The following is an 8,828-nucleotide window of genomic DNA, read 5'->3' as shown; positions in this document are numbered from 1 at the left end:
CTCTCTCTCTCTCTCTCTCTCTCTCCCTCTCCCTCTCTCCCTCTCTCTCTCCCTCTCTCTCCCTCTCTCTCCCCCCCTTTCCCTCTCTCTTTCTCTCTCTCTCTCTCTCTGTCTCTCTCTCTGTCTCTCTCTCTCTGTCCCTCTCTCCCTCTCTCTCCCTCTCTCTCCCCCCTTTCCCTCTCCCTTTCTCTCTCTCTCTCTCTCTCTGTCCCTCTCCCTCTCTCCCTCTCTCTCCCTCTCTCTCCCCCCTTTCCCTCTCCCTTTCTCTCTCTCTCTCTCTCTCTCTCATAGTATTGGAATTGAACTCGGCATCACACTTGCTCCTGAGCTACATCTCTCATTTCTCTTGGTTTTGGCTTTTTGTGTTTTGATTGTTTTTTGTATATTTTTGAGACAGGCTCTCTCTGCAGCCCCACCTGGAACTCACTATGTAGACCAGGCTGGCCTCTGCCTCTGCCTCCTGAGAGTGCTGGGATCAAAGGTGTACGCCACCATGCCTGGTTGTGTTTTGATTGTTATATATATTTTATGTGTATGAGTGTATTGCCTGCATGCATGTAAGTGCACCCATGTCTTGCAATGCCCGCAGAGGTCAAAAGAGGGCATTGGATCCCCTGGAACTGGAGTTACAGTTGTTAGCTGCTATGTGGATGCTAGGAATTGAACCCAGGTCCTCTCCAAGAACAGTCATTGCTCTTAAATGTTGAGCCATCTCTCCAGCCCCGTGTTTTGGTTGTTTTGAGACAGGAGACAGGGCCTGGCTATGTAATGTAACTGCTGACCTTGAACTTGTCATCTTACTGCTTCAGTCTCCCCAGTGTTGGGATACAAGTATGGCCTTCTGTGATTTTTCTTGGGGAAATGTGAACAAATGTCTATTTACTCTACACAGGGTACCAACCTTAGACTAAAAAGCAGTTGCACCCAAGTCAAGCTTCCTGAACCGTTGAGTTTATTGGGGTTACTTACAAGAGCATGGTTGACTTTGGAGACAAGGCATGAAAAAGCCCACCCCAGCATGGGTAAAGGCTCATGAAAGCTGTTTTCTTAGAGCTCCATACAGGACTCAAAGCTCCTCTGAAGGTAGTCTTGTCTTCCCAGCAGTTCTTCAGAACTCATATAACCTTGGGGAGGGCCTAGTGCCAGGCATCAAACCCAGGGCCTCACACTGAGTTACAGCTCTGGCCTTGAATAGTTTCCTTTTTTTCCATTTTTACTTTTTCTTTGCAGGGCATGTGACATAACTTGCATGTGGAGGTTAGAGGACTACTTTTGAGAGTTGATTCTCTCCTTCCACTATGTGAGTTCCTGAGTATTAAATTCAGGTCATCGGCCTTGGTGGTGAGCACCTTTAACCTTGAATATTTTTTTTATTTTTTGACACAGGGTCTCATTATATACCCCTGGCTGGCCTGGAACTTATTATATAGACCAGGCTGGCCTGGAACTCACTATGTAGACAAAGCTTGCCTTGATCTTGCAGAGATCCACCTACCTGAGAGTGCTGGGATTAAAGGCATTTGCCACTACTCTCTCTGGCCTCCTTGAATAGTTTTTAGATTTTGAACCATGGGATCTGCCATTGTAAGGCTATACTGTAGGGCATAGGGGACAATCTTGATTCTCCATAGGATCTAGAGCACGTAGGGCCTTGTTGACATGAGGAAATTGGTTTGTCCGTTGCCTGTCTAGAGCCTTCATTGTATGGCTGGCCAGTGGAGACACCCTCCGTGTCTTCAAGATGACCAAGCGTGAAGATGGGGGCTTCACTTTCACAGCCACCCCAGAGGACTTCCCTAAAAAGCACAAGGCACCTGTCATCAACATTGGCATTGCTGATACAGGTAGGGACCATCTGGGGGGTAGAACATGCCTAGGGCATGAAAAAGTGGCCCCAGTTTTATTTGGTTTGTTTTTTAATGTGTGTGTGTGTGTGTGAGAGAGGGGGGGGGTCAGAGGACAACCTGCGGGAGTCAGTTCTCCTTCCACCCTGTGGGTCCCTGGGAGCTAAGGTCATTAGGCTTGGCAGCAAGCACCTTTACCCACTGAGCCACCTCACCAAGCCCCTGAATTGTATTTGTTGAGTAAACTGGTTTTGCTTGGTATCTGTGTGTACAAGGAACTCTGGCTCTTCTTTCCTGAAATCCTGATAGCCATACTCAGCACAATCCTTATCTGTGGTGACCTTTGACCCGGGAGAGGAGCAGGGATACTTCCTGTCCTTACCACCTCCCTGTCTCTTTGGGAAATGATAGTTTGCCAGGTCATAGCCCAGGGCTTACATGTTCCCAAGGCTCACATGCTCCCCTTCCCCTCAGGGAAGTTCATCATGACAGCCTCCAGTGACACAACTGTCCTCATCTGGAATCTGAAGGGCCACGTGTTGTCCACCATCAACACCAACCAGATGAACAACACCTATGCTGCCATCTCCCCGTGCAGCCGGTAAGGAGGGAGTAGGCACAGCAGACAGGCAGCTTGAGGAGGCTATGGAGACACTGGGTACAAGTCCCAGCTCCACATAGGGATGGGATTTCATACAAGTCCTCATCCTTGGTCTCTGGTTCTTCACCTACGGTTTATTTATATATTTTTGCAGTGCTGAGGATGGAAACCATAGCATTGTGTATGCTAGGCAAGTTCTTTACCACTGAGAACATCCCAAGTGTCCCCCCCCCAATCTATGGGGTTCATTTGTTTGCTTTGTTTTTTGAGATAGGGTCTTTAATGTAGCCCAGGCTGTCCTCTAGCTCACTATGTAGCTGAGGATGACTTTGAACCCCTTGTCCTCCTGCCTTCACCTCCTAAGTGGTGGGACTACAAGAATGTACCACTATGTTGGGTTGTGAGGAACCCAGGGCTCTGGATATGCTAGGCAAGCACTTTACCAATGGAGCTATATCTCCAGCCCTCTATACTGTGGATCTTAAAGCAAGATATAACATTGTACCAAGGACATGTATATAACCTTTTTTTTAACCCCTGCAGTACTGAGTATAGAACGGAGCACCTCAGGCACACTACTTCAGTGCTTTATCACTGAGTTGTGTTCCTAGCCCTATAAAAGCACTTATTTGTTGTTTTCAGACACAGTCTCATCGTGATACAAACTAGTCTCAGACATGCAGCAATCTTCCTGTCTCAGCTTCCCAAATGCTAGAATTATATCATCATTTATCATGCCCACATCCAGCATTATTTTAAATTTTTTGGTGGTACTAGGGATTGAACGCAGGACGTGTTAGGCAAGCGCTCTACCACTGACCTGTGTCCTCAGTTCCCCAACATGTTTGTTTGCTTGAGACAAAGTATCTTGCTATGGACTAGCTATGTTGACCTGGTTGGCCTTGAACTTTTGATCTTCCTGCATTTCTGCATAGTACTAGGATTATAGACATGTGTCAACATACCTGCCTCTTTTTTTTTTTTTCTTTTTTAACTTTGACTTTGAGGCAAGATTTTGTTAAGTTATCCAGGCTGCCCTCAAACTTTGTATTAGGCCAGGCAGACCTTGAACTTGAGATCCTCCTACCTCAGCCTCCAGAGTAGAGTAGCTGGGATTACAAGGGTATGCCTCCATGGCTGGCACAAAAGCTCCTTAAAAAAAAAAAAATTTATTATTGTTATTTTATGTATATGAGTGTATTGCCTACATGTATGTAAGTGTACCATGTTGTGCAATGTTTTTGGAGATAAGAAGAGGGTATCAGATCCCCTGGAACTGGAGTTACAGATGGTTGTTAGCTGCCATGTGGGTGCTGGGATTTGAACCAGGGTCCTCTGCAAGAGCAGCCAGTGCTCTTAACCACTGAGCCATCTCTCTAGCTCCATAAAATTGCTTTTAACATGTTCTTCAGGCTGTAGCTGTCAATGGTAGGGTGCTTGCCTTGTATTTATGAGGCCCTGGATTCCATCCCCAGCACTACCAGAAGGTCCCTTTTTCTCAAGAAAGAAATACAAGGACTTGCAGGACAAGATGCCTTTAAAATTCAGTTTTCAGAGTCTGGGTTTTGCGGCAGGTTTGTGGGCTCGTGTGGCTTCACCCCAGATGTGAAGGTATGGGAAGTCTGCTTTGGGAAGAAGGGAGAGTTCCAGGAGGTGGCACGAGCCTTTGAACTGAAGGGTCACTCTGCAGCTGTGCACTCCTTTGCATTCTCCAGTGATGCTCGGAGGTGAGTATGGGATTGAATGACTTTTCTTTTTTTGGTTCTTAGGTCTGATTTTGCATAGGTAGCTCAAGTGGACCTTGAAGTCCCAATTCTTCTGCCTCTATCTCTTGTGTGTTGGGGCGACAGGTGTTTACAATGCCTGGTGATGTTTGGTTTGGTTGTTTTGTTTGTTTTGGTTTTTGAGGCAGGGTCTCCCTGTAGCCTGAGCTGATCTGGAACTCCTATGTAGACCAGGTTGGCCTCAAAATCACAGATCATCCGCCTTCCTCTGCCTCCTGAGTGCTGGGATTAAAGGTGTGTGCCACCACTATTGACTTTTGTTTTGCTTTTACTTTTATTTATTTATTTTTAATTTTATGTGTATGAGTATATAGCCTGCATGTAGATAAGTGCGCCCATGTTGTACAATGCCCACGGAGGACAGAAGAGGCTGTTGGATCCCCTGGAACTGGAGTTACGGACAGTTGTTAGCTGCCATGTGGGTGCTGGGATTCTAACCTGGGTCTTCTGCAAGAACAACCAGTGTTCTTAACTGCTGAGCCATCTCTCCAGCCCCTTGTTTTTACTTTTATTTTGTGTGTATGAGTCTATTGCCTGCATGTATGTAAGTGCATCTGTGTCATGCAGTGCCCACGGAGGTCAGAAGAGGGTTATCAGTTTCCCTAAAACTGGAGTTAGGTGTCATATGAGTGCTGGAATTGAACTCAGGTCCTTTGCAAGAGCAGCCAGTGCTCTTAACCACTGAGCCATCTCTCTGACCCTTGTTTCTATTTGAAACAAGATCTCACTTAGTAGCTCAAGCTAGCTTTGACACAGCGATCCTTCTGCCTCAGCCCTAGTGCTAGGATTATAGGTGTGAGCAGTGGCTCTGGGGCCTTTCTGCCTATCTGGTCTACAGTTCTGAGTGGTGGTGGCCCTGTCCATCCACAGGATATAGACTTGGCGTCTTAGCTGCAGTCACTCAGGCTGCCAGAGTGCCTCCCTGACCAGGGGTTGTTGGGATGCCAACTGTGATTTCCCACATTGCAGGATGGCTTCTGTTTCCAAAGATGGCACATGGAAGCTGTGGGACACAGATGTAGAATACAAGAAGCAGCAGGACCCCTACTTACTGAGGACTGGCCTCTTTGAAGAGGCAAGTACCATGCCCTGCCGCCTGGCACTCTCCCCTGACACTCATGTCTTGGCCTTGGCCAGCGGCACGAGTATTCATGTCTTCAACACACGGCGTGGGGAGAAGGAAGAATGTTTCAAACATGTCCATGGGGAGTGTATCACTGACTTGACTTTTGACATCACTGGCCGCTTCCTGGCCTCCTGTGGGGACCGTGCAGTGCGACTCTTTCACAATACCCCTGGCCACCGGGCTGTGGTGGAGGAGATGCAGAGCCTCATGAAGCGTGCCTCCAGTGAGAGCACCCGCCAGAGGCTACAGCAGCAACTCAACCAGGCCCAGGAGGCCCTGAAGAGCCTGGGCTCCCTGAAGAAGTGACTCTTGCCTGGGATGGGTCTGATGGTGGCCACTTTTTTCCCCAGGTACCCCCAGGGTGGAGACCTCAGAAAGATAACCCCCCTCCTTTTTTTCCTTCTGGTGGCCCCCCATTTTCTTTTTACCATTGAAACTATTCTGGCATACATAGCTCTCGCTCTTGGCTTGTGCTCTCTGTCTCTCTCTGTCTCTCTCTTGTTTCTCTCTTCTTAATTCCTCCCAGACTGAAAAGGTGCTGTTTTCTCACAGCCCAGAGAGGTGGAATCTATCTTCATCCAGCACTAAGAGGGGTGGGAGGGAAGGGAGGGAGGAAAAAGGAGGGAGAGAGAGAGAGACAGAGTGAGAGAGGTTTTTGACTATGTGGCAACATGCTATGATGCCCAAAGAAGTTTTTGAGTATAGAGGCAAAATTTTACTGAGAGACACTAGAGAATGCTGTGGCTGTTTCACAAGGGTGTAGAATCCTACCTGGGCCTGTGATGCAAGGCAAAGGCAGGAGGATCAGGAATTCAAGGGCAGTCGGCTACATAGTCAGTTCTGGGTCCTCCTGGGCTCCCTATGGAGAGAGACCTGGTCTCAAAATAAGGGATTTTATCCCAGGCTTTAGTTTTCTTACTTGTAAAAAGGGGAAAGATGTTCTCTGGCCTCCCTGCAAAAGTTAGGTGAAGTTAAGCATGTTACAAAGTTCCCGTGAATGGAGAAGGAACGTGAAAGAATAGCAGTGCTGTTCAGTATCACTAACTACTGGGGGAAAATAAGAATCAAACGTGGTCTGCAACCAAATAGGAAAGAACCACAGTCCTTGGGAAGGCCAAGTTTTCTACGACTTAGATCAGGCAGTTCATCTCACTGTCTTGAAGAGAAAAAAAATGTGGTCTCAATATGGCGCTCCTTTCTCTGCTGGGGACCTCATGGGCTCATCACTGGAGTGCCTGTTCTGTACTAGCTGTGGATTAGCTGGTGATGCTGGTCTGCTGCCAAAAATGAAGGTAGATGGGAAGGAGCCAGATGCATGTGTCTCTGAAGTGCATTTTGTTCATTCAGAGCTGCAGGGGATCCAGTAAACAGGAGAGAGCATTGAACTCAGGATAGACAGTGGGGACAAAGTGGGACACACCCAGCAAGGGACTAGAGCTTCAGACATGGGAATTTAAGGGCTACTTGGATCCAGGATATAGGGAAAAAGTCAGGGATCTAGGAAGACTTGAACCTAGGCAAAATGTATCCATCCTAGTTGGTCTTGATCTCATTTCTTGTTGTCATCATCCCCTCCTTCTACCACCACTGTTCCAACCTGGTGACCTGCCAAGTCTACTGCCTCCATCTCTTCTGTTACAATCCTGGTTCTAGCCACTGTCGCATACCATGTAGATTCATAATCCAGATGCACAGATCTGTCTTATTTCCATGTCTGTCAACGTTACTTCACAAGTAACTGTTGTACATAGTAGAGCCATCTTTTGAAAATAGAAGAGAGATCACATCATTCTCTAATTACAACCCTTCGGAGGCCTCCCTCTGCTATTACAATGAAAGCCCAAACTCTCATTGTGTCCTGCATAGTACCATGCAATCTTAAACCTCTCCTTCTGTGATCCTTTATGATGGCACCACATTCTTGCTGTCTTTTTTACTGACCCAAGCTGTTCAGAGGCTCCAAGCAGCCCCAGGTGTGGTCTGGTCCCTCTTGCGTGCTACAAGCATTTTTCCTTTCTGTTGGCAGACTTGTTGATGCCGTTCAGTCTTTTTTGTTTTTTTGACTCCAAAGAGTTTCCTCCTTAACCACTCCATCTGAAGTAGCCCTTACCACCAGTCCTGTGGTATCTGTGGCATTAGCTCTTTTTCTTTTGTGTGACTTAACACCTTCTGAAATCATCTTGTTTGGATACGTGTTTGCTTCACGTGAGTAGCAAATATGAGAATCGAGCCAGTCACCTGGGTATGAGACAGAGGACATGGTAGAGATTGCAGTGGTCTGGTGGGCATATGTCCTGGGTGCATGACACGTGGTGGGGTCTACTTATTCAAGAATGCAGCCAAGCTGCCAGTTTAAGAAGCTGGGTATGAGTACCTACCTTACTTTGAAAGAAAGGTACAAGGGAACCACGCCTAGCACTGACATGAGGCAGTTGAACCTTACCAGTCTCGCTGGCACTTAAGGATCCTTTTTGCAGTCCTGGGGTTGGAACCTAGAACTTCATGTGGGCTAGGGAATAGCTCTACCACTGAGCTACACCCCCAGCTCCACACTGGGGGATTCTAGGCAGGTGCTCTACCACTGAGCCATGCTTCCAACACCAGTTTGTGGATTGCTGAAGAACCCACTGGAACATGAGCTTCACAAAGGCAGAATCTATGTTTGTCTGCCTTGTTCTGGGTCCCAAGTCAGGTAGCTGGGACAGACTAAGCTCTCCACCAGAACTCAGACTAGGAGCAATTGACAGGAATTCTGGTATTTTTTTGGTTACTTGCACTCTGATCTCCATTGTGGATTTGGGTTTCTGATCATGGAGCATCAGACTCATCAACGCTGTGCACTTTGGGCCTGGAGAATGTCTGCTTTGGTTGTCAGAAGCAGCAGCTGAAAACATTTTCTTTGAAAGCATTTGTAGCTGTTGTTGGGGTTTTTGTTTGTTTTGTTTTGTTTTTTGACAGAGTCTAGAAGTCAGTTTGTAGACCAGGCTGGCCTCAATCTCAGAGATTCACCTGCCTATGCCTCCTGAGGACTGGGATTAAAGGCGTGTGCCACCATGCCCAACATGCATTCCTGTTTTGAGAAATAGCTCTTGCTTGCTGCTGTGGAGGAGAGGCAGGTCACCTGAGAATGTTGAGCCACTGAAGTCAGAAGTCTGTTCCATATCAGCCAAGTCATTTACTGACCTGAGGCCTGGAGTGGGGAGATCATTGAGGTTGACTAGGTTTATTTCCTCATCTGTAAAATGAGAATAAATCTTGTCCTACCCACTTTACCGTGGTAATTCTTTGTGTCCATGTTATTGGAGACTGAACCCAGGGCTGACATATGTTAAGCAGGAACTCCACCAATGAGCGATGCCCCCAGCCCCTCACTGGGGGATTCTAGACAGGGGTTCTACTACTGAGCCATGTCCCCAGCTCCTCACTGAACTTTCTAAAAAAATTGTGTGTTTTCCCTGCATGTATGTAAGTAT

At 47.2% G+C, this 8,828-nt stretch overlaps 1 protein-coding gene across 1 annotated transcript in view; it reads left to right on the top strand.

The window, feature by feature from the left end:
- The window catches only part of Tbl2 (transducin beta like 2), a 13,473-nt gene extending 4,850 nt beyond the window's left edge, over positions 1 to 8,623 (top strand). Inside the window, exons 4-7 of the mRNA XM_008848377.3 lie at positions 1,693 to 1,844; positions 2,319 to 2,445; positions 4,020 to 4,172; positions 5,199 to 8,623. Coding sequence (XP_008846599.1) covers positions 1,693 to 1,844; positions 2,319 to 2,445; positions 4,020 to 4,172; positions 5,199 to 5,661 — 895 coding nt within the window. The 3' untranslated portion in view covers positions 5,662 to 8,623. The remainder of the gene's footprint in view (positions 1 to 1,692; positions 1,845 to 2,318; positions 2,446 to 4,019; positions 4,173 to 5,198) is intronic.
- The last annotated feature ends 205 nt before the right edge of the window (positions 8,624 to 8,828 follow it).

The sequence above is a fragment of the Nannospalax galili genome, unplaced genomic scaffold (genome assembly GCF_000622305.1).
Source record: "Nannospalax galili isolate Female #2095 unplaced genomic scaffold, S.galili_v1.0 scaffold644, whole genome shotgun sequence".
Taxonomy (NCBI): Eukaryota; Metazoa; Chordata; class Mammalia; order Rodentia; family Spalacidae; genus Nannospalax; species Nannospalax galili.
The sequence above is the reverse complement of the archived record's forward strand: the minus strand, read 5'-3'. Positions and strand labels throughout refer to the sequence as shown.